General features: G+C 44.1%; 1 protein-coding gene across 1 annotated transcript in view; it reads left to right on the top strand.

Moving 5' to 3' along the window:
* Window positions 1–22,580, top strand: part of LOC126419827 (serine protease inhibitor I/II-like) — a 36,581-nt gene extending 14,001 nt beyond the window's left edge. Inside the window, exons 2-4 of the mRNA XM_050087059.1 lie at window positions 12,427–12,477; window positions 15,741–15,852; window positions 22,485–22,580. Coding sequence (XP_049943016.1) covers window positions 12,427–12,477; window positions 15,741–15,852; window positions 22,485–22,518 — 197 coding nt within the window. The 3' untranslated portion in view covers window positions 22,519–22,580. The remainder of the gene's footprint in view (window positions 1–12,426; window positions 12,478–15,740; window positions 15,853–22,484) is intronic.
* Window positions 22,581–26,196: the final 3,616 nt, after the last annotated feature.

Genomic DNA, 26,196 nt, shown 5'->3' with positions numbered 1-26,196 from the left:
TTTGTACTTCCTCCTTTCATCAATCAACTGAAGTATTTCTTCTGTTACCCATGGTTTCTTCGCAGCTACCTGCTTTGTACCTATGTTTTCCTTCCCAACTTCTGTGATGGGCCTTTTGAGAGATGTCCATTCCTCTTCAACTGTACTGCCTACTGCGGTATTCCTTATTGCTGTATCTATGGCGTTAGAGAACGTCAAACGTATCTCGTCATTCCTTAGTACTTCCGTATCCCACTTCTTCCTAAATAATGTCTTGAACTTCAGCCTACTCTTCATCACTACTATATTGTGATCTGAGTCTATATCTGCTCCTGGGTACGCCTTACAATCCAGTATCTGATTTCGGAATCTCTGTCTGAACATGATGTAATCTAATTGAAATCTTCCCGTATCTCCCGGCCTTTTCCAAGTATACCTCCTCCTCTTGTGATTCTTGAACAGGGTATTCGGTATTACTAGCTGAAACTTGTTACAGAACTCAATTAGTCTCTCTCCTCTTTCATTCCTTGTCCCAAGCCCATATTCTCCTGTAACCTTTTCTTCTACTCCTTCCCCTACAACTGCATTCCAGTCGCCCATGACTTAGATTTTCGTTCCCCTTTACATACTGCATTACCCCTTCAATATCCTCATACACTTTCTCTATCTGTTGATCTTCAGCTTGCGACTTCGGCATGTATACCTGAACTATCGTTGTCGGTGTTGGTCTGCTGTCGATTCCGATTAGATCAACCCGGTCATTAAACTGTTCACAGTAACACACCCTCTGCCCTACCTTCCTATTCATAACGAATCCTACACCTGTTATACCATTTTCTGCTGCTGTTGATATTACCCGATACTCATCTGACCAGAAATCCTTGTCTTCCTTCCACTTCACTTCACTGACCCCTACTATATCTAGATTGAGCCTTTGCATTTCCCTTTCCAGATTTTCTAGTTTCCGCACCATGTTCAAGCTTCTGACATTCCACGCCCCGACTCGTAGAACGTTATCCTTTCGTAGATTGTTCAATCTTTTTCTCATGGTAACCTCCCCCTTGGCAGTCTCCCCCCCCCTTCCGGGGATTCGAATGGGGGACTATTCCGGAATCTTTTGCCAATGGAGAGATCATCATCACGACACTTCTTCAATTACAGGCCACATGTCCTGTGGATACACGTTACGTGTCTTTAATGCAGTGGTTTCCATTGCCTTCTGCATCCTCATGTCGTTGATCATTGCTGATTCTTCCGCCTTTAGGGGCAATTTCCCAATTTCCCACCACTAGGACAAGAGAGTGACCTGAACCTCTATCCGCTCCTCCGCCCTCTTTGACAAGGCCGTTGGCAGAATGAGGCTGACTTCTTATGTCGGAAGTCTTCGGCCGCCAATGCTGATTATCAAAATTTAGGCAGTGGCGGGGATCGTACCCGGGACCAAAGACATTTTGATTATGAATCAAAGACGCTACCCCTAGACCACTTAGAACTACTTAAACCTAACTAACCTAAGGACATCACACACATCCATGCCCGAGGCAGGATTCGAACCTGCGACCGGAGCAGTCCCGCGGTTCCTGACTGCAGCGCCTAGAACCGCACGGCCACCGCGGCCGGCGTCTAATTATCAGACATACAAATTTGCGTTCATGGGTGCATGGGATAGCCACGAAATTGCTGCTGCAGTCGTAAGAAATCACACCCTAGAACATAAATCCGGTGTAGGTCCAGTGTGTGTTGCACGCAGACAGGTTGGCTGTAGATAGTCAAATGACGTCCTCCTAATCAACACACGGCCCTCACTGGCGACGAGGCAGAACAAGCTTTCATCAGAAAACACAACATACCTCCACTCTGCCGTCCAATGAGCTGTCTCTCTTGACAACATTGAAGTCGGAAATAGCGGTGGTTTGGGGTCAGTGGAATGCACGCTACAGGGTGTTCGTCTCGCAGTTGTCCTTGAAGTAACGGAGTTGTAACAGTTCGTTGTGTCACTTTGGTGCTAACTGCTGTTCAAATCGCTTCTGCAGATGCTCCACGATGCGCCACAACGACAAGCCGAATGCGATGGTCTCCGCTCTTGGTAGTGCCACTTGACCGTCCGTAACCTGGTCTTCTTGTGACCGTGTATTTCCGTGACCACCGCTAGTAGCAGTAAGGTACAGTGGCTACAGTCCTGCCAAGTATCTCTGCAACATCGCATAAGGAACATCCAGTTTCTCAGAGTCCTATTACATGACCTCGTTCAAACCCAGTCACGTGTTGTCGCCCTTTTATGTCCGCACTATAACATAACAAATATTTCGTGATAACCAAATTTGTTTGACCTTCTGTCACTCAAAACAAAACTTAAGTTCGACTACACAACACATCGCTGGCTGTAGCGCCAAGGAGAAATCAGAGTCACTGGTAGAGAACACAAGTCCAAACCACAGCCAACCAGTCGATACCGACGCGTCGCAAGTTTCCAGCCAAGGAGTCCACAGTACGGTTCGGTCGTATGAATCCAGCAGCCGGGTAGTAACACAGTCATCGGCGAAGATTGAACTGGTTAAACGGGCTCAGGGAGCTCGCTTAAATCAGGAGGTCCGGCAATCAGAGTGTTGGCAGATAGCGCCCTTATACGGTTGCTCACTCTGGTGGCAAGGGCAGCGCCGCCAGGGTAATCCGTATCGATAGGGGTGTGTACGCTGCTAACCCCGCGACGACGCGTTCACTTGCGCCAGTTGTTGACATCGTGTGCGGCGCCAGCGGTACTCGCTGTGTGCCGCGTCTGTTGTAGCACGCCGCGACGAGTTGACGCCTGCTGTGCGGTGGCCGGTACGACAGCCCTAAGGGCATTCTTCACTAACATCAACTCACAACATCCAATCTCAAAGTTAACTAACGCTCACGATCGTTATAGCCTGTATTTAAAGCGAACTTGATTTGCATGCTCATAGTGGCGCGACTAACGCGAAATTGGGATAGACGTCGTCTTTCAGACGTTGAAACACGCCTACCAACGGTCGTTTGTGGCGCACAAATACTGCTTGGTGTTTCGATTTTTTTTCCGTCAGTGTATTTCATCACTTGTCAAACTAGGTGCAACATCAGCACTTCGCTACTATTCACTTATTATTTTAGGATATGGAGGCAAGTATCAGATATAGCTCGTATGCTGTTGTACAATAATGGTTGATTGCTGATTCAAAGGACCTCAAAGCTGAGCTACATTTTGTAAGAATGACCGAATTTGTTGTCTTGGCAAACCGGCGTGACAACTCTTCATTTACACCAGATACACTGTGAAGCACTGAAAATCTCTTTTCCTATACATAGATCTTCTTCTGTAAGGCAACAGTTTGGTTGCCGAAGAAACTTGATTTTCTTTTTGTATTGCATATTTACGTCACATACAGTGTACAACTTTTCTTTATATGAACAACAGTGCCACGAGTTTGGGCGTCCAGATTTAGGGAATATCATCTGGCAACATCAAAGAGAAGCAAAAAGGAATAAAACAAGCAATAAATATTGATTCCTGCTGTGTCCAAAAGTTATTATTACTTTCTGGATAAGAAGTTCCCAAAATCTTCCAATCTAACAATTAGCGAAATGCAGAATAACCATTCGCACACAAGAAAGAATTAATGTGCTGCAAATTTGAAATGAATAATTTGTTGCGTAGTCACAACATTCACTCGCTGGATTGTTTCAAATGGAAACATTGAAGTAAAATATGTAATGCATGCATGGCTTGTGTACATCAGCATACAACAAGCTTGACATCAACATCCGTCAAATAAATAGATATTGCCCATTGAAACATTACAGTGAATTCCACAAAATGTAACGGAACATACACCTTGCATGTATGAGAGAAACGATGAAAAAAAGCAAAGCTATGATGTGAGTGCATGAGTTTGTAGTTAGATCGAACTGAACTTTGCGAAAACATCAGAACGTGTTGTGCCATATTCAGCTGGTTTAGGGCTACTACATATCCCTGAAATACCTTGATCCACAAGCTTTTCCTTGCACTGTCCATCGTGAATCTACAAATTATAAACATAAAACTTGGAAACTAGTGAGTGAAAACATGGAAATGAACAGTCAATATTTCAAGCAAAAGCAATAGTTTAGCTAAAGTATTTATCTGTGGCAAATAACAGCAGGCTTTCCGCTTATGTTTGTGCATCCGTAGGTGAGATTTTTATGCAGATCTGCGTATGATACACACCTGCTGCTCACAGTGTCTTGATTTCCGCAAATGGCACACGGCGTAAGTTGCTAGCTTCACGTTTCTAACATCGTTGGTTGAAACAAAGAACTTGAGGCCTCTGGCAGCGTAAGTTTGTTTGGGCCCAATGCACTATGCAAATTAGTCTACTCAGTAAGTACCCGGAAGAGAAGTGTGTAGTGCATGGAATACGCCAGAATTTTTGAATTCAGGGCTTTGTTCGTGATAGGAGGCGAATATACTAAAGGTCTCCGCCTCTGGGGGGTGAGCTAACGGCCGGAGGGGGTGGAAAGGTCTCATTTTTTAGTTTTACGCTTATATCTCGGGAACGCAGAACTGTAGAAAAAAATGTTCCAAATAAAACGAAAGCCAGTTAGTTTCCTATAAAACGGTCTCTTTACGTATTATTAACATTCTCACCGGTTTTCCAGATGAACTTTATTGAAAATCGATTATTTCCGAAAAAAATCATTTTTACCTCACGCTTTCTGTCAAACATTTGCTTCTAGTGTCTCCCACGATCGTTTCACAGAAAAATTGTCAGAAACGAAGGGACAGAGAATTAAATTTCCTTCAATATCATGTATACCTTTGCCACTTTATATCCATCCAATCAAAAGCTACAGAGTTTCTAAGGTGTTCGCTGAATTTCGATGTTCCTCTAGAAATGACTGTTTTCAGAGCCTGTTGTGTTTTAACTGCTGAAACTTGCTATCACTATTAACAACGCTTTAACAATGGAAATAATGTAACTGCAATTGAAATACAACACTTCTTTATGATTATAGCTTTTATTATATTATTACGATTCATATAATGGAGGTATTTGCATGGACTGATAGAAATTAAAAAAATGAAAAACCTGTGCAGTCAAGGCAACATCTTGGTTTTTTTTTAGGCGAAAGCGTCGAGGCTCATTCTTCTACGTCAGCAGTGGAGACGTCGTCCAGCTAGAATGATAAATTATCGATGTCGTCGTCATCACCTTCTTCCTGAATTAACATTGCGATACCGTTGTTGCAATTGCCCTTGCAATTCGGGAATGTGATAGAGCAGTTTAACAATGCTTTTCTATAACCACACCTTGGACTGTAATACCCTTCAGTGCATTTTCAAAAAAATCATCTTCAAGATTTAGTCAGGGGGAGCGTGTAACTCCGATAGTTGGTCTTGGTATGAACTATCAAAACAGAACTGTTGAAGAGGTATGAGGATCACATATTTGTGATCGCAGGATGCAACAGATGCTAGGTACGAATAATTTGTTTTAGGGGCACCGGCTACAAATTGTTAGTTGCTATGATAACAAGAAAAATAACGAGAAAGAATAGTGACTCTATCGTTCGAAAAGCTACTGAGAAAAAGAGACAAGATATTCAGAAAGAAAGCTGCCAAGAGGATACAGATTCTCTCGCCGATATCTTCAAACCTTTGAGGAGACTATGTAAAAAAAAAGGGGGGAAGAAAATTTGATGAACCAAAGTTAAATGTGTTGCTATTGGACATGCCATCGCATCCGTTTCAGGTTTCGTACCTTCTTGTCACCAATATTGAAAGGCAATCTACCTTCTGCTAACAGACAGCTATGGAAGGAGGTCTTCAGAATGTGACTGTGGCACTCACTGATGTACCAGAAGAGCCACCACATCCTGCACGACATGCCATCCTGTGGTTGGCTGACACATAGGAAGGTATTGCTGTCCCGAATTGGAAGAAAGAGGTACATGCACTATAAAGCAAGAGGAAAATCAAGTGAAAAGACTTCCGTTATTACTCTTCCTTTTATAAATGCTCCTCCATCAGACTATGACACAGTTCATACAGAGCTGCACTACGTACGCAAGTTGTATGACGAAATTTATGAAAACCATGTATTCATAACTTTTGATCAACTCCTGTACTGGAAAGCTAGGGATAATTTTAGAGCTGTAACGAATACATCACACGCTGAGCTGTCCAGCTGTACGTCTCGTTGGATTTCTTCTTCTGTTGTCATTTTTGGGGTGTGTGGCTTACTTCTAGATGGGAGCTGGCTAGAAAGATGTTTTGTACTCTATATATTCTCTGTTATCAGTGGACAAAATGCTGAATGGGTACGCCTCTGCCAGAGCAGCGCGCGGTAAGTTTACTATTGAAAATACCTTTTCAAACAAGTTACGACGAAGCCCAACTTTCGGAGGGAGAGCTGACATGCATCAGCATCCTTACCTGCCTCACTGAATTCTGAGAACCAAAACAAATTACTCGAATCATTGGATAACAGATTTGCAGAAGCGATGGTCAGGATCAGCAACAATGGACCCGTTGCAATGCTATGGATCAAGTAGTTCATAATGGTGAACTGGACGTAAAGGGGTACATCCATGCACATAGGTCTGGCGATTTCCTTGCTCACCTGAACTGCTGTAAGCGAATGTTATCCTCTTTTCTTTTTGCTGGACACTTCCCGTATGCCAAATCTTGCTGCTTATAAGGACATTACATGAGAAACCTCTATTGACACCAGAGGAGTACGAGAAGTTCGTGAACAAAGCCTACTTCACTGAGAGAAGACATGACCGGTTCTGGCGCGTCATGTGGTCAGACATTACCGTTGATACAACCTTGATGTGGTCATTCTCAAGCCGAGGTGCTCCAGCTCGTGGTAGAAGTATGACAGATAGTGCTCTCACTAAATGGGTAATTGGTATGATTGCAGCTTAACTCGAAGAATATTGTGGTGTCTTTATCAAGTAAACAGCACAAGGATTTTGGCGAAGCTCGCCAAAGGAGAGACACAAATGACATTGGCAAGCTTACACAAAGGTTTGATAATCACCCTCCCTTCCTGAGGACCGAGAGAAACACATCGATAGCGACAGGAATCGTGGGAGATGATTCAATCTTATGTCATGATTTAGTCACAAATGGCAAACAGACAATGGTAAAAATGGAAAACTTGCCCTTCACAAATATCACTCTTCCTCTATCCTCAATCGACAATCAAGATGACAATGAAAAAGTTGTCGTGGACCCTTTTTGCCTTTTCTGCCAGTTTTTACTACCAACAAGTCGGAAGAGGAATTGAAGAATTATGTGCAATATGAACTGGATCCTTATCCCCTGGCATTCTGCAACGAAAGTGTAGTGAAAAATTGCAGAAAATCAGCGCTATGATCATTGTTGAACAAACTGATGAGGACGTTGATTTAACTGTCTTGGAATTTGTTGTTGGTGGGGGATTCTCAGACCACAGAGGTGTTTAGCAAAAAGAGGCAACTCTATCAACGATTTTTGGTGGTTACGTTATATTTCTGAAGAGCCATTAAAGTGGGAGAGGTTGTAGAGTGGTTTTGGATGGGTACACTGCCACACCACAGACCAAAAAAACAGCTAAACAAAGTCGGCGATATCGACTTGGCAGGTAGGTCAAGAGGAGTGTATGTTTCTCACAACCGCTGCAGAAGGAGTTGAAGTTGAACATGAAGAACAACACCCATTTGTTACTCTTACATGCATTCACAGGCTATGACACAACATCCGAAGCATATCGCGAGCCTGAAGAGGGTTTTATCAAAATGTACCAGAAGTCCGAAATCACACAACGTGCAGCTTAGATATCTGCAGTTCTTCTTTGCCTGACCCCATTGAGACAGCCGGGATGATGGTTACTCTCTCGGTACGGCGCTCCAGTCACAGAAAAATCACTCGACGAAATTCGCTACAGATCATTTATCGAATAGCTGGAAACATGAAGCCTGATCTCTCAATTCTCTTTCCAACTGAGGGAGTTGTTAGGCAGCATGCATTCCGGTCGTACACCGAGTGCATCTGTAGTTAGGGGAGGTATCTAATGGTGGGGTGCTGAATTGTTATTGGGAGAGAAGGAATGACCAACTATTTCCGGAACTGGATGCTGCCCCTGACGAAAACTTGAAGATGGTTTTTTGCCGATTCACGAAAGGATGTGACAGTGGCAAGTGTGGTTTTAGAAAAGCGTGGTTAAACTGCTCTGTCACATGCTCTAATTGCAAGGGCAATTGCAGCAGTGGAGTCGCAACGTAAATTCAGGAAGAAGGTGACGGCGATGACATCGATACTTTACCGATTTCATTGAACGACGGCTCCACTGATGACGAAGATTAATGAGCCTGGACCCTCCTCCCAAAAAAAAAAAAAAATACTATTAGACAATTATATGAATGGTAAATATAATGAAAGCTATAGCCATAACGAAGTGTTGTCTTTCAATTTCAATTACCTAAAGTGTTGTTAATGACGATTGAAAGTTACAGGACTTAGACAACAGGCTCTCAGCACAGTCATTTCTAGAGGAACATCGAAATTCATTGAACATATTGGAAATCCTGTTGGCTTTTGAAGATAAAGTAGCAAAATTATTTATAAAGTTAAAAAGAGAAACGATGGTTGGAGACACTAGAAGCAAACGTTTGACAGAAGAGGGAAGGTAAATTTTTATTCGAAAATCATCGATTTTCGAGTACGTCTATCTCGAAAACCGATTGGAATTCGACAAATATGTACGAGACAGTTTTACAGGAAATTTAATTTACCTTCATATTCATTCGGAACATTTTTTTCTACGGTGCGGAGTTCCCGAGATATAAGCGTATAGTTTAATGAAGTTTCGGTAGGTGGCGGCGCTATAGGCAGCCTTGAAAATAGCGTCTATAACGTGCACTCCAAGAAATCCACCAGGGTACCCGAGAGCGCTAATGTTTTGCTCCTTGGACTCGGGTAGGCAAGCGGCCCCCCTAGCGAATCCGCAAGGCGGATTAACGACGAGGGCCAGTATGGTGGCCAGCCTGGATGTGCTTTTTAGGCGGTTTTCCACATCCCACTAGGTAAATACCGGGCTGGTCATCACGTTCCGCTTCAGTTACAAGACTCACAGACATTTGAAACGAGTGCGCACTATTTTATGGCTTACACTAGACGCAGACAGCTTGGGTACACTACGTATGTCCGGGGGGGGGGGGGGGGGTTCGGGGTGGCGGCAGGAAGGACATCAGGCCACCCTCTGCAGCTAACATTGCCAAATCCGTAATAACACAACTGACCTATCTTTGAAGTGGGACAAGGCCCAAAGAGAGAAAGAAAACGTGCGCTCCAAGCAGACAACTGCCGTAGTGTTATTTTTGGGGGAAAACCAGAAATTCTCCAGACAGTCATAGGCTCTTGCAGAATGTCTGCGGTGAGAAAAAGGATAATGAGTCGTTGGGCGAGGCATGTTGTCATCATCGCCACAAGGTCTCGCAAATCTGTCCGACCTCTCTTGTGCCAGTTGTTCGTCCACAGCTGTGACTCCTGCAGTTCTGGAACGTGCGTCACCCTCACTCGAGGTGATCGACGCATCACAGTCAGACACCCCACTGCACAACTGGATGTCTCTATTGGTATTGCTAACACATTCCTCCACCATTTGGGGTACTCAAAGCTGCATGCCCGCAGGGTTCCTCGCCGCCTAACAGAAGACCACAAACAGCAACAGAGGGCCATGTGTGCGAAAATGCTTGCGAGTTAAAGGGCTGATCGTGACTGTTTCTTTTTTTATCAAACATTGTCACAGGCGATGGAAAATGGCTTCATCACTTCGAACGGGAAAAAAACATGCAATCCACGCAATGGCACCACACCACCTCTCCTCTGAAGAAAACCCTCAAACCCGCACCCTCAGCCGGTGAAGTCATGGCGACGGTGTTTAGGGAGTCTGGAGGGCCTCCTTTATGGTGCTGTAAGAACTTGGCTCCAAAGCCGACCGGTAGAAGGGTACCATGCGGACATGTAGGTTCTCCCAGTAAGGTTGAATAAGACCGTCGCATCCAACGGAGATTATGTTGAAAAGTAGAGTTTTGTAGCCAAAAGAGTGGGAGATAATGAGGTATATTGGACTCCTGAATAACGCCAATAGGCCTTAAGAAAAAAATGTTTGCTTTACATACTGAACGCCCCTTGTTAACCAATCAAGTCTATGCAGGGCTTCTAATCTGCATTGTACGCAGTATTGGATCACTTAACCACGAAGATGTAGCCGTCGGCAGCTCAAGTACAATGCAGAAACCTCTTTCTCCATCTCCACTGGAATCGCCGTCGTCTGGCAGACAACATACACTCCACTGGGTAGTTTGTGTTCACACAGCGGTCCCGGGCGGGACGACCTTTACGGCGTGCAGTAGACAGCTCGTTGACGTGCGAGTTGCAACAAGGCTCCCCGTTCTTGGGCATGCACCAACTGCCGTGCACGCCGTCCGTCGCTTCTCCACCTCGACTCCAGCGGCGCACTCTCTGGATTCCAGAACAGCATTATACCAAACATAAATCTCTGCCCACGGAAAAGACATACATGCCATTCGACACTGAACAATTACATGTAAAACTGCATTTTATTTTATAGCTCCGTGGCTGTTTTAGAAATAGTGTCGCAGTAGCGTACTTTGTAAATTAATTATCTCGTTCAGTGATGATTTACACACAACAAAAAAAGTTTTGCTTCACCCTGGTTCCCAGAATTCCTTAAGATAGACGTTGACTGTAGATATTGTATCACAGACACAGTCCCTTAGACTATTCAAAGCTGTCACTGAACGCGCCCACAGATGTAAAAAACCATGCATGAGAAGCGCCTATTAGACGGAGGGACTCCGGCAGCCGATCAGTTTCAGTCATTCCACCTGGAAGGAGGCACACGGCTCGTTTTGTGTTTAGTTCAACCATGCCTAGATGGTCAATACCGCGGATTGATCGCGTCCGCGTTGTTAGTTTGTGCCAGGCGTCTCGGAGTGAACCAAAGCGTTGTTGTTCAGACATGGAGGAGATAGAGAGAGACAGAAACTGTGGGTGACATGCCTCGCTCAGGCCGCCCAAGGGCTACCCACGGATTATGGCTCGGAGGAACCCTGACAGCAACGCCACCATGTTAAATAATGCTTTCGTGCAGCCACAGCACGTCGTGTTAAGGATCAAAATGTGCGCAATAGGCTGCAAGATGCCCAACTTCACTCCTGACGTCCATGGCGAGGTCCATCATTGCAACCACGACACCATCAGCGTGGTACAGATGGGTCCAACGACATGCCGATTGGACCGCTCAGGATTGGCATCACGTACTCTTCACCGATGACTGTCGCATATGCCTTCACACAGACAATCGTCGGAGACGTATTTGGAGGCAACCCGGTCAGGCTGAACGCCTTGGATACCCTTTCCAGCGAGTGAAGCAAGGTGGAGGTTCACTGCTGTTTTGGGGTGGCATTATGTGCGGCCGACGTACACCCCTGGTGGTCATGGAAGGCTCCATAACGACTGTACGAAACGTGAATTCTATCCTCCGACCGATAGTGCAACCATATCGGCACCTTATTGGTGAGGCTTCGTCTTGAAAGACGACAAATCGCACCTCCATCGTGCACATCTTGTGAATGGCTCCCTTCGGGATAACGACATCGGTCGACTAGAGTGGCCAGCATGTTTTGCAGACATGAATCCTGTCGAACATGCCTTCGATATAAGTGTGCAGGCTTTCGTGGCCGTTGTCACCGAAGTTAAAATCCTCTGGGTTATTAGGCCGCGTCGTATTTCTTCTAAAATGATCAACGTTTCGAACCCTCTGCTGGGATCTTCCTCAGGATCTTCTGGTGTCCACTTCTGCTAGAACTCGTCTCTGACAGTGTTCTAGCAGTAGTGGACACCAGCGATGCCTGTGATAGATTGGAAAAGGGCTGTTTATAGACGACGTGACCCACGAACCACTCTGAGAGATTTATGCCGAAACACCGTTGAGGAGTGGGACAATCTTGACCAACAGTGCCTTGATGAAGTTGTGGATAGTACGCCATGGCGAATACAGGCATGCATTAGTGCAGGAGGAAGTGCTTCTGTGTATTAGAGGTAGCGGTGTGTACAGCAATCTCTGAAGATCTCGATGTACGGTGGTAGAACATGCAATGTGAGGTTTTCATAAACAATAAAAATGGCGGAAATGATGTTTATGCTGTTCTCTATTCCAGTTTTATGTACAGGTTCCGTAACTCTTGGAACCGAGGTGATGGAAAACTTTTTTAGGTTTTTGTGTATTCTGTTTTGTTATGGATGAGCAGTGTACCATAATGTGAAGTAATTGTATCTGTCCTAAAGCAATTTTGCGTAGAAAGCTTACCAACTACAGATAGGGACCGATGTTACAGTAAAATTCATGTGTCTGTAATGACTTGTGCATGTTACAGGGGCGACACCGCCGAAGCCGGCCCAGAAGAAACCGCCGCCGACCGAGGATGGTAATTATGCACTTACCAAAATAATCTTGCACTTATGCGTGAACTCAATTTATTCGATGCTACTCACTTCCATTTTTCTTTACATCTACTCATTCGAATTTTCTTGACGCTGTTGCCCATATTAAGTTCGTCAGTTTGTGGTACAACTCGACCTAGTGTGCTCGCTATTTCCACTTCATTTGTTTTCGTTTCTCCTTCTCATTCCACTTGATGCTCTTGACTCGACTGCAAAACGATGACTTGATTTCACCTTGACGAGATATTTGCGCCTGCACGTATCAGCTGGTATCCCGTATCACTAGGAAGCTGTAGAGGCCTTCTGCGGTAGCAAGAATCCCTCTGATGCTCCGTTGAGTTGCAGAGTGAACATGCAAGCGGCTGATTTTCGCATGGAGTAACCGCATTAGTCTGACTGTAGGAGAAACCGTCGCTTGACTGAGGTTTATTAAAATTTAAGAAAGTGTTATTCATCCACGGAAGAAGGGACTTGCAAAGCCCATAAAACCGATTCTTGCGTACTGTTCGTCATTATGGGACAATTAACAGGTAGAATTAATAGAAAAGATAGAGACGATCCAAAAACGACCGTCGTGTTTCGTTATGCATTCGTCTTAGTAAGCGATAAACAGTCAACAAACATAGCGGCAGTCGCTACAGAAGCGTTGTGTACAACAGAGATGTTGACTTTTAGAAAAGGGCACGATCCGTGAAAAGTCGGGCAACACATTGTTCCCTCCCAATACGTCTCGTGAAACGGTCACGGTGGGAAAAATCAGGAAAATTAGCCCGCATGTTGAGGTTTCACGACAAACGTTTTTCCCACACACCATTCGTGATTGGAACAGGGATAGTGCCAGAAGTACCCTTCGCCACGCACTGTACGGAGCAATTTGCGGAGTATGGATCTATGAAGGTCCGGCGAAGTGTAGGCGATCTGTCAAAGGAATCGCATAGAAGACGCTGTTGAGGCCTTTTCAATCATGACAACAGACATCTGCTGATGTGGTAGTTGAAGGCACTTTCTGAATTAAAGAATGCTCTGCTAAGATCTTAACTGGTTGGTGTAGCCGATACGAAGGTTATCAGTGATGGTCCGTGATCTTAAAATGCGAATATTATGAACGAAGGCGGCGTTGTCTGATGATATCTTATTGGGTAAATTTAAATAACTGGTGTTCAAGGAAACCTGCTGGGTCTGTAGCACAAGGTGCGTCTGAAAAGTTAGGTGAATGGTTTCAGAAAATAAACAAAAGTTACATACAAAAATCTTTACTGCCCTTCAAAGTAATCATCGTTAGCTACAACACACTTATGACACCCCGGATGTAAAGTTTTTGGAACCGTTCCAGGCACCGTGGCCATGCGCAGCGTCTGCGAAACAGGGAAATAAAAATAAGTCTGCAGGCGCCAAATCTGGAGACTGAGAAGGCTCAACAGCCATTTGGCGTTGGAACAGAACGTTGAGGACGCAGACATCGTGGATTCCGAACAATCCTTGACAACGGAGCTTCGAGTGATTCCAAAAGAAGAGTTTCCTGACAAGTTCTAACGATTTTACAACCAGTTGTGTTGTAGCTTTACTCTGACGTCCAGTAAAAGTATTTTGATTGTAACTCTTGTATCCTTTATTCTCTGCGACCATTCCCCGAACTTTTCAAAGGCACCTTGCATATATTCGAAGAGATCATGAGAATAAGAGATATTGCGTGAAGTTCTATTGCGTACCCCGATACACTCTTTATAGTTATTCTCAGTTCATTGTTAGATCACTTCAGTAATGGAAGAGATAGAAAGATTTTCAATATTCATACGAAGCACCTTCCGTTCGGCACTCCTGAGTTGCTTACGGAACATATACACAAATTATATGGATATCAGAAGTATTATATTTCATGCAGTTGAGAGTCAGTCTACTTACCATGAACAAGAGTAGCTTTAGAATGTTGTTTGTTCTCTTCTTCAGTTCATGATCTGAATTTTTGACAACTGCGGTTGTAAAATTGTAAAGAAAGCGTCTCTGTAGTTCGAGGCTTGTCATTAATTTGTGTTACTATACGAAATGACTCAACTGGCTCTATGATAGAACACCGAGAAACACCGCAACTTACAGTACTGTTAAGTGACACTGCAAAGGATCTTTCTTCTTGCTACCGGTACCGATTAAATACGACACGAATCAGTTAGATCATAACCTATAATTCGGCAATATTCAAGACATTTATTAGTACAGAGACGAGAAACTTTGCTGTATTTCTTTTCTTTATCATAACTGTACAGTTACATTTGTGATTTTTACTCCAGTTATTTATGTCCTCTGGAAATGAATTTCCACTTTCATTAGAAAAAGCACTCAGTTTATTTGTTAATGTACACGGAAGACGTAACCACATCCTCAATAGGAGGGCTTGCTGGAAAGCTAACTATGAAAGCAAACGTACATGTTTCTGGATTCTGATAATGAACAGTGAACAAAAAGTTAGGTATTGTAAATGCGCTCTGCCGACGGTCTGTAGATCCTAGTCCAGGTAATGAAAATCTCTAAAATCAATATTGTTGACATGCAAAGGCAATTCACAACCAAATAATTAAAATAGGTTACCTGATCTTATTTTTTGTTTTGGAAAATCTTACAATGGCACTAAAAACAAATGTCCACACTTCTATGTTATAGCAACGTACAGTTGAGTTTATGAATTCATGTGTGTGTGTGTGTGTGTGTGTGTGTGCGTGCGTCTGCATATGTTTATATTTCAGTTAATAATTTTAAACATAAATGCAACATAATTATAAACTACTAAGTAAATTATTACAATGTAGAAAATATAGCCTTTTTATTACATCACGTGACAGGTTCAAAAATGGTTCAAATGGCTCTGAGCACTATGGGACTCAACTGCTAAGGTCATTAGTCCCCTAGAACTTAGAACTAGTTAAACCTAACTAACCTAAGGACATCACAAACATCCATGCCCGAGGCAGGATTCAAACCTGCGACCGTAGCGGTCTTGCGGTTCCAGACTGCAGCGACTTTAACCGCACGGCCACTTCGGCCGGCGTGACAGGTTCCAAATCATAAGAACGTACGAGAAACATGTTGCAAGAAACATGAAAATAACCAACAATAGTCTAATTCCATACCATCTTCATGGGCAGAAATCCCTGTATAGTTACGTGTTCCATCTTCAAGATAGTACTTTGTAAGAAACATATTATTCTCGAATATATACATACATACATAGATGGCTGATTGCATTCGCTTGCAGGGAAATGCTGTATACCCAACCAAACATACAAGGAGGACTGTAACGTGTGTTTGTGTGCAGCGGATGGGATAGGAGCAACCTGTACTCTACGCGCCTGCGTTGGAGATAATTGGTAAATACTTTTACTAACCCATTTCATAATAAATTCACAAAAATACTGCAACGAAGGCACACCTTACGCGATGTTATAGTTTGCTTACTATTAAGTTCACACTGTGGCTTTTAACTGACAGTAACACTATTCACAGCTGAAAACTGATGTTTTCCCAGAGGTACTAGTCTCTATCCTACACGGACTTCAAAATAAGCAAGCTTGAATACTTCCGAAAAGCACCTAATTTGGTACCACATTGATAACACACCGATCTTTATTAACAGAAATACTATAACGTGGCTTAGCAAACAAAATTTGTGACTGTATTCAGAATTTTTTGATAGGGAGGAGAACCACGAAGTCTTGGATAGAGAGACATCGACAGATGTAGAAATGATTTCAGGTATGCCCCAGGGAAGTTTATTGGGACACTTGATCTTGATGTTATTTATTAATGACTTGACAGACAATACTGATACTATCCTGGCAATTTTGGCGGATCATAGAGTAATATGTAATAAAGTCGGCATGTAAAAACGTCTGAACAGAGCTGCACAAAAATCCAGCAAAGTCCTGCTAGAATTTCGAAGTGGTGCAAAGATGGGCTACTTCCGTTTAATGTACAGAATGGTAAAACTGTACCCTTGAGAACACAAAGGACGGTAGTTTCTTACTGATAGCAGGTCAGTGAGGCAAAAGTGGACTCAGTTAACTCATGTAAATAGCTGGATGCTATAATTTGTGTGGATTTGGAATGGAATTATTACATAGGCTGAGTCGTAGGTGAAGAGGGTTACAGACTTTGGTTCATCAGCTGGATAATGTAAAAATACAGTTAATTTACAGAGTAGACTGTTTTCCGAGTACTCATGCAACCGATCCTAGCAAGTGTGTGGGAACCAGGATGAACGTGGGATGTTGACTATGTACAAAAAAGGGCAGCACGACCTGTGAGAGAGTGTCTCTGAAATATAGAAAGGCCTGAATTGGCAGACGTTTGAAGATAGATGAAAATTATCCTACGATACCCTGCTTACTAAGTTTCAAGAATCAACATAAGGGAAAAACCTAGAAACATGTTTCAGTCATGTATGTATCGCTCCCATAGGTACTGCCGTTTACAAGCCGCGTCACTTCAAAAAGCTCTCTGGTTTTCGATAGCTATCTCCGAAATCATCATGAGGAGTCAAAAGCACTGACTACCGGGGCTGGCAATTTTTTCCTTTAGTGTTATTTCATCCTCCCTCCCCCCCCCCCCCCCCCCTCCACATGGGAGGGAGGTGGGCTGTCAGCGGTACAGTCAACCTGCTCTTCAGCGAAGTGACAAGATAATCTACAGGAGAGGAGAGAATAATAACCAGGAAGGTGAGACATGTACAATGAATTTAGGACTTTTTAAATGTGAAAATAAAGTGGAAATTTTCACATATGACCTTCCTGCCTGTTAAAAAACAATTGTAGTAAAAGTTAAATCATTAGAAATAGTATAAGATGACATTTGAAAGGATTTAAAATAACCTTTAAAATCCCTGACGCAGATCACTGACGTTAAAAAGAAGAAATTCACAGGCACTAAAGTTACAAGGATCAGCTGTGGGTTAGGTGGTCTGCTACTGAAGGGCAACCGTTGGTAGAACGGAAGTGGTATGTGAATGGGTGAGTGGAGGGGATGTATTGAGGGAGTGACTGTTAGGATACAAGAAGGGTTGGAGTGAAGAGCTATAGTGAGGTTAAAATTTGACGAGGAGAAGGTGCTACGGAAAGAAGGGTGGAAGGAAATAATGGGGGTAGGGCAAATGTGAGGGAGGGACGGTGAGGAAGCCCAGACGAAGTGGAACGGTTGGGGGGAGTTTAATGCTGATGGGAGGAGTACAGAGTTCATGACCTGGGAGGGCGAGGCGGTTGAAGTCCGTTGGGAAAGTATGTGGAGCGTGTGGGGTTAGTGGGACGTGATGGTAGAGGCAGCGTACTACGGTTGGATGGAACAGCGGAAACAAATGATTATTGGAGTCGAGTTTGCGGATGATGTAGGTTGTTCGGAGGTTTTCAATATGAGTTAGGAGAGGGAGAAATTTGATATGTAGGTAAAGGATCCAGGTGGAGAAAATTAGACGCACGGGGAAGGCGTGGTGTTCAGCGAACTAGAGAGACTTGCAAAACAGGGTCAGCGCTGGCACAGTTTCCCACGTATAGAGGTGCGATAGCAGCCTTTGGAACCTTCCAGACGATTAGTCCAGTGAAACATGCTTGAAAATTGCTGACCAGTACAAAACACAGAAAAATAGAAAAAAATATTGAGTGATTAATAGACGAATAACACTTTAGTTCGCGGACGGGGAAAGGTTAAAAAAAAGGTTCAAATGGCTCTGAGCACTATGTGACTTAACGTCTGAGGTCATCAGTCCTCTAGAACTTAGAACTACTTAAACCTAACTAACCTAAGGACAGCACACACATCCATTTCCGAGGCAGGATTCGAACCTGCGACTGTAGCGGTCGCGTAGTTCCAGACTGAAGCGCCTAGAAACGCTCGGCCACTCCGGCCGCCGAAGGGGTAAGGTTCCAGGGAAACAATGCAGAGACTGGTCTTGGTAACGGAATATAAATTGAAGATGGATTAGGATGTGTCCCTAGAGAAAGCTTTCATTAATTTAAAGTGGAACAATATGTACACAATTCTTGGACTATAGGAGTCAAAATCAAGAGAGAGAGACGAATAATCTACAGCATCTACAAAACCCAGGTGGGAGATATAAAAGTGAAAGGCTAGCAAAGACGTGTTAGCATGGGTGTCAGAGAGGATTGCAGCTGTAAACATAGGCTTCTGCGGCCGTTGACACAGTCAATAAAGTTCTTCAGAGTTTGAGGCCGCATTGTCGACCATAATATTCCGACGTTTCGGCGACTGTTGCAAGGCGCCTTCCTCAGGGTGTATTGCTAACAATACTCCCTGAGTAAGGCGCCTTGCAACAGTCGCCGAAACATCAGAATTTTATAGCCGACAATGCGGCCTCAAACCCAGAAGAATTTTATTGGGGACTGCAGCTATTCAACTTGGATGTCGAGGATATAGTTGAGAAAGCTTGATAAAATTTCTAAAAGGGAATAAATGTTCAAGATGAACGGATATCAGTGCTAAGGTTTGTTTCTGACCATGACGGAGGCGGAGTGAGGGAGGCAGCTACCGTCACTTTTCTGCTGGTGTTCATATAGTGTGTAAACATAGCCCCACACATGATAATGCATGCCGCTTCGCTGACTTGAGTGCTGAAGCCCTGTAACAACTATATGCTTGTTGGTCGTTGTAAAAACTAATATTACACACGCGGAGAATCGAGTGCGTTTTGTGTTAGTAGGCCAATCAGAAAAGAAATATTGCACCATTGACACAGAAGCGCAGTGGATTCCTACAATTGCACACGAAGAAGATAGCATTTCCCCAATTACACTCGTGAGTATCACCAAATCAGAAAACGGCAGAACGACCTAAACAATATCGTGAATGTAACTTATCAGACACATTTCCATTAGCACTATCCTACTGACTTTGGTTTTTGTACATGTCGAAACCCACTGATGATTTTAGCTACTGTACGCTTTAGTACCGAGCACTTACAGAGGACAGGTACTAATCGTGACCCAGCGTTCATCAGAGATGTATTCACTATCATCAAGAAGAAGTAGCCACGAAGTGCTAGCGCGTTGGAGACTAACCTGGAAGCTGTGGTAAGTAGCGGAGTTGCGTACCCAACTGTAACCCCTATGGTGGGCGGTACATCAGCTTCTGGCATTCATCGACGACGCTGGAGCTGCCCTCTGTGTAATAGATGATAAAATAACGCAGCAGTATGGCCGCTACCCTGACGTTTGCAAGAGCCACCCACGAGTACGAAACCGCCAAAAATGTCCTAGTTTAGCGGCTGAGTCCGTAGACGATGGTGTAAGGAGCATACAGAGTAACTGCCCATGCTTTCCCATTAAGCAAGTTGTCCTTGAACTGACTCAGTGAGCCGCCGCGTGGGAATTCTTCCTACCTGTTATTTGGAGACGCTCTCGAAGTCTTACGTCCTCCTGCAGAGCCGTAGCAGCGCCGTCGGACTCTGAAAGTGCAGTACTATTGTCTATGTTTTGCGTAATGAACCGGGAAGAAGCTTTTTGTGCAACTGACTCTTACATGGGACGCCACTATGGTGCGTTTATTTAAAACACATCGTAAAATGAGCTTGTTCACGCTGATTATAAGCTAACTATTAACGGTCTACCGCATGACTAGTTCGGGCAACGGCAGTGGATACACCGGTTCCGGTGAGATCACCGAAGTTAAGCGCTGTCGGGCGTGGCCGACACTTGGATGGGTGACCATCCAGCCGCCATGCGCTGCTGCCATGTTTCGGGGTGCACTCAGCCTCGTGATGCCAATTGAGGAGCTCCTCGACCGAATAGTAGCGGCTCCGGTCAAAGAAAACCACTATAACGACCGGGAGAGCGGTGTGCTTACCACACGCCTCTCCTATCCGCATCCTGAACTTAGGATGATACGGCGGTCGGGTGGTCCCTGTGGGCCACTAGTGGCCTGAAGACGGAGTGCATGACTAGTTCGAAAGGCATCCTATCAACGGCTACTGACCATGGCTCACAGTCTATAACTTGAGCATACAATCGGTATAGTTCGTAAAAGATCGTACATCTTCGGTTACGCCAAAGTTATTCATTTATTTATAAATATCGACGTTTCCTGGTATTGTAAAATTGCTGGAAGACAGTATTTATGACCGTAGACTCCTCCTGATGTTTGAGGGGGAAAAGGCAACTTTTGTTAGCAGATATTTGTTAATAAGAGTTACGTGATTCACTCCAGAATAAATGTACCTTCCCTACGTATCTCTTTGCTGATGTCATGAGCATTTCCTGCATCGGCACACCATCTCACTGACTCTGAAAGCACCAGCTGGCCAACCGCCTCTGCTAGCCAGCGCGGGGTGCTACCGCTCGCTCCTTACTCCATAGGCACTGCAGAGCACTGATACATTTAGTTCAGATATGTGAAATAGCATAACTGGAAATAAAGTAAACTGCGCTCTTATCTGAAAATAAGGAATATCTTACAAGCTCTTAAAAGCACAGACCTCAGAATATAGTTAACTGCCAGCCACGTCATTCCTCTGTCTATTACCTCATTCTTGCATCTAGCCATTCCTTCTATTCTAGAGCCTTTAAGAGGTTCATTGTTGCACACTGCCATTTTTCCCATTCTCCAACTCTTATTAATTCATTGATGTCACTCCTCCAATTCTCCAGCCCTTGTAAGTTCATCGATGAACCTTGCCATTCCTCCCACTCTCCAACTCCTAGAAGAGCGCTTTATAAATACAAAAAACACTGCACTCTATTTCACGTCTTTTTCCCGTTATTGCAGTGACGGAGTGTCGTTGCAGGGAACCTGGGCCGTAAACTAAGGATTCAGCGTCAAAGCGCAAATATTCAAGACGCATCGAGGCACGGGGCCCGAACTGCAGCCGTTGTCTCCCTGTTGCGTCAGCCAGATCCCTCGTCACCTACAAATGGCCAGCGGGACGTACAATGGAGTTGATCACATTGGATCTCAGTGCTTCAGTTCATACTGACTCGTTTTGTAATTCAAGCTCACAGTTTCACGTAAAATGAGTTACTTACACTTCTGGAGCTACAGAAGAATGCTGAAGATTACATGGGTAGATCACATAACTAATAAGGAGGTATTGAATAGAATTGGGGAGAAGAGGAGCTTGTGGCACAACTTGACTAGAAGAAGGGATCGGTTGGTAGGACATGTTCTGAGATATCGAGGGATCACTAATTTAGTATTGGAGGGCAGCGTGGAGGGTAAAAATCGTAGAGGGAGACCAAGAGATGACTACACTAAGCAGATCCAGAAGGATGTAGGCTGCATTAGGTACTGGGGGATGAAGAAGCTTGCACAGGATAGAGTAGCATGGAGAGCTGCATCAAACCAGTCTCAGGACTGAAGACCACAACAACAACACAACACAAAATTATTCAGTAAAGATTTTCTCCTGCTTTATCAGTTACCAAAATAACCATTTGTTATCAGGTGAGTTACACAATAGTGATCATTAAGGCTAAATGAGGCGGAATGATATGTGGAATGGAGTGGCGATTTCAGCCCAGTGTCACAAAATGTTCATATGTTTGTGAATTCATAAGGGACCAAACTGCTGAGGACATCGGTCCCTATACTTGCACACTACTTAACCTAACTTGCTAAGGACAACACACACCCACGCCCGAGGGAGGACTCGAACCTCCGGCGGGAGGGGCCGCGCAGTCCGTGACGTAGCGCCTCTAACCGCACGGCCATTCCGCGTAGGTCAGGGCCACACTATAAGGTCCTTTCCCGAAGGAGGAGCAGGTTACTTGGACACCTGTTAGAGCATTAACTTGCTATTGCAAGATGATAGGAGGGACATTTAGCGGGGCAGACAACAACTAGACATGCAGAACACATTGTGATGGACGTTTTATGTAGTAGTTACGTGGGGATGAAAATATTAGCACAACACGGGTACAGATGGAGGATAGGAGGAAATCGGTATAAAAATTTATAACATGAAAAAACAATTGCGTAACTGACGGACTTGTTTTCCTTGCAGGGAAAGTCGCCGGAAACAGCCCGATGGTGAATAACTCCTGCACATCGTGACACCTTCGTTGGGTGCTGCAACGCAGTCTTTCACCTGTTTACGCGGCTCTTCTAAAGGATTAACATCTAATGAATATTCTACTTCCTCTCAAACTTGTATCTTGAATATACAGTTCTTATGTTACGATTTTTAAATAATAAAGCATGCGCATCTATTGTCGTGTACTTACTTAAAGACATCCTGTGAAAAACTTCTCAAAAAAAAAAAAAAAAAAAAAGAAAAAGAGAAACAAAAACAAAAAAAGGCACGTAACATGAATAAGATGTACTCTCCTACAAGCAATCAGTCAGCACATTGGCTATGCAAACATCTGTAAAGTCTTTAACTCAAGTCTGCCACTTAACCTTTATGCTTCGTTGTGGATGAAATTCTCCAATTTACGATGATTTGACACAGCAAGGGTTACTTAGAGCGTTTCTAGAAAGCCCTCACCGATTTATTGTGGTTATTACATTTTTCGCTTGGAAACGATAAAATGTATTGCATTTCAGGAAATAAAGTTAGTCATATCCAGATTTATGAATATATTTATATATTTATTTATATATATTTATGAATATATGAATCATTTCAATCTGTAGTGGGGAATACCTCGGGATAGAGATGAGGTACAGGAAAATCTTTCAGATAAAAGTTGTAAGTGATAAATAGCGTTAAGCATTGCCGCTAATGGCCGTGAACTTGAAAGTGATTTTCACGATGATTTGGAGTTTAAAGTGATTTTCTAAAATGAAAACGGTAATATTTAAGATTTGAAATGATACACTATTCAAGGTCATGACAAGACATAATGGTCAAATAATCAAATATGTTTTTAGTTATAGTAGGGATTATCTCGGAGTAGAGGAGGGATACAGCAAAACACAATGTTAGAAACAAATTGGAAGGTGTGTAAGGAGTCACAGGTCACTACCAGTAAAGACGATCTTAATTGTCGAAGGTCATTCGAAGGTCGAGTCTTGTTGCATGGAATCCCCTATTTGTGACGTAGTATTTGGAAAAAACGAAGAAAAATTTGAACTTCCAGTTATAATTTACGTCTTTATTGGCAAAAAAAAACAAAAAAAAAAAACATGATGACGTACAGATGTTATTTTGACAGTTGAATCACACAAACACAACAATAAAATGTAGTTCATTGATTTAAAGTCGCTGAGTGGCTTCTTGGTCACTCACTCTTTGGGATGCCCCTTCCATCGTGTATCTAATACTGTATTTTGCTGCATCCCTTCTCTATTCCGAGTTAATCCCTACTAGAACTAAAAATGTATTTGCTTATTTGACCTACATTGAACCTTTCCTTGACCTTGAATAATGAATCGTTTTGTACCTCTTTTTAAATATTAAATCAAATATTAGAGTTCCCATTTAAGGAAAAAATCACTTTACTCTCCAAATCACCTCGGAAATCACGTTCAGTGTCACGGCCAATAGTACCAATGCGCGGTTCTCTTTGCCACCTATAGCTTTTATCTAAACCTTTTTACTGTATCTTATCTCTATCCCGAATTATTCCCCATTACGGATAAAAATGCTCCACCTACTATACTGACAGCCTATGTCATGTTATTGCAGTAATTACAAAATTTATCTAGTCAAATTTACGAAGATCTGGGCAGTATGAGTTCCTTTATCACTATGACTTTGGACCCCTTCTGGGCTGATCTATGGATATTGCTGGCAATCGGAATAATTCAACATCATGCAGTCAGCTCATAGAGACACAAAATTGTTAAGGCTTTCGTGGCCAGTTGTTGACAAACTGCCTATTGGCTTCTGTCTCGGGTTCTTCGGCCGACGTTCATCTGACGATTTTACTGACGTTTCGCCAGCACGAGTGTCTGGCATTGTCAAAGCTTCAACCTTCATTGCCGGTGGTGAACTGTTGTCGACCTCGCGGGCTCCAACATCCGAGGGCTTCTCAGTGGTCATTTCCGGTGCTACCTGCGACGGTTGTTCGCTGCAGTACGGGAAGCCAGAATCCGTTTACCTTACCTGTTTCTTATTGAAGCTGTTCGCGTGTTTTTGTATTTCCACAGCTTCTCTAAACAGAGTGTGATAATGCTTCTCTACAGCCAGAACTTCCGTGTGGGCGAATTTTATTACATGGTCGGTCTCACTCAGTGCGTGCTCTGCCACGGCCGGTTTCTCCACCTGCCCCAACCTAAAATGTCGCTTAGGCCTATGTTCTTTGATACTGGTGTTTACTGATGGTCCTGTCAGTCCGACATAAGCTTTTCCGCATGTGCATGGTATACAGTATATTCCCGTCATTGCAAGTGGGTCCCTTTCCTGCATCGAACGACCGTCGCAGGTAGCAAGAGGAGAACCGCACCGGAAATGACCGCGGAGAAGCCCTCGGACGTTGGCGCGCCAGGTACATGTAGTCCGCGGCCCCGAGCTCGGCTCCAGTTCACCACCGGCAATGGAGAGTGAAGCAATGACAATGCCAGCCACTCGTGCTGGCGAAACGTCAGTAAAATCGTCAGATGAACGTCGTCCAAAGAACCCTAGACAGAAGCCAACACGCAGTTTGTCAATTCATAGAGACACCTTTCATGTATTGTGTTGAAAAATGAGACGACGATACTGTCGTACACGAGGACACAGGATGTCTACTACGTCCGACTGTGTCGCCAGAGTACCCCAGTCACTACCAACGATGACTGGAAGTCATAATAAATGTCTCGTCACGCCATGTAGCCAGGAGCAGTACCGCTGCGCCACTCCTAAACGTTGGAAGAATGGGTCCTCACCGCAGGTCGCCGAAGTGTTCGTTAACGGTGATCATCCTTGGCAGTGCAGAACAAGACATTATGAAGTCTTTCATCAGCGGTCCATGGGTCAAAATGGCTCTGAGCACTATGGGACTCAACTGCTGAGGTCATTAGTCCCCTAGAACTTAGAACTAGTTAAACCTAACTAACCTAAGGACATCACAAACATCCATGCCCGAGGCAGGATTCGAACCTGCGACCGTAGCGGTCTTGCGGTTCCAGACTGCAGCGCCTTTAACCGCACGGCCACTTCGGCCGGCAGCGGTCCATGATTCCCGGTCATAACACCTTGTCAGACGCAGTAGTTTGTGTTGCGGTGTGGTGCGACACGGAATGTTGTAGGGAGCCTATTACTTGTGGCCGGGGGTAGGCACAGATGTGATGGTTCAAATGGCTCTAAGCACTATGGGACTTAACATCTGAGGTCATCAGTCCCCTAGACTTAGAACTACTTAAACCTAACTAACCTAAGGACATCACGCACATCCGTGCCCGAGGCAGGGTTCGAACCTGCGACCGTAGCAGCCACGCGCCTAGAACGGATGTAGCTGGTGCACAATACGGCGTTCCCACACTCCTTTTGTGGTCAGACGTGGTCGACTGTAATTTTGACGACGCGTATGCCTGTCCTCACGTTCCCATGTTGTCCAACATTGGCCCACCGTGTCCTTCAAATGCCCCACAAATCCAGTTACTGGATGTTTCGACCAGTCAGCCAAATAGGGACCACATGAGGCCCATTTCAAACTCTGCAACTGCTGATAACGCCCCCTTACACGAGTATGCTACATCTCCGTGTTCTTCACAGTGGGAACTCAACATATCATGTTGCTCACTTCCCCTGTATACCCTGCCAGACCTAGTAGCAACAGCAGAAATAAACA

Source organism: Schistocerca serialis, chromosome 9, assembly GCF_023864345.2.
Source record: "Schistocerca serialis cubense isolate TAMUIC-IGC-003099 chromosome 9, iqSchSeri2.2, whole genome shotgun sequence".
NCBI classification, from domain to species: Eukaryota; Metazoa; Arthropoda; class Insecta; order Orthoptera; family Acrididae; genus Schistocerca; species Schistocerca serialis.
This window is presented reverse-complemented; position numbering and strand designations above follow the sequence as displayed.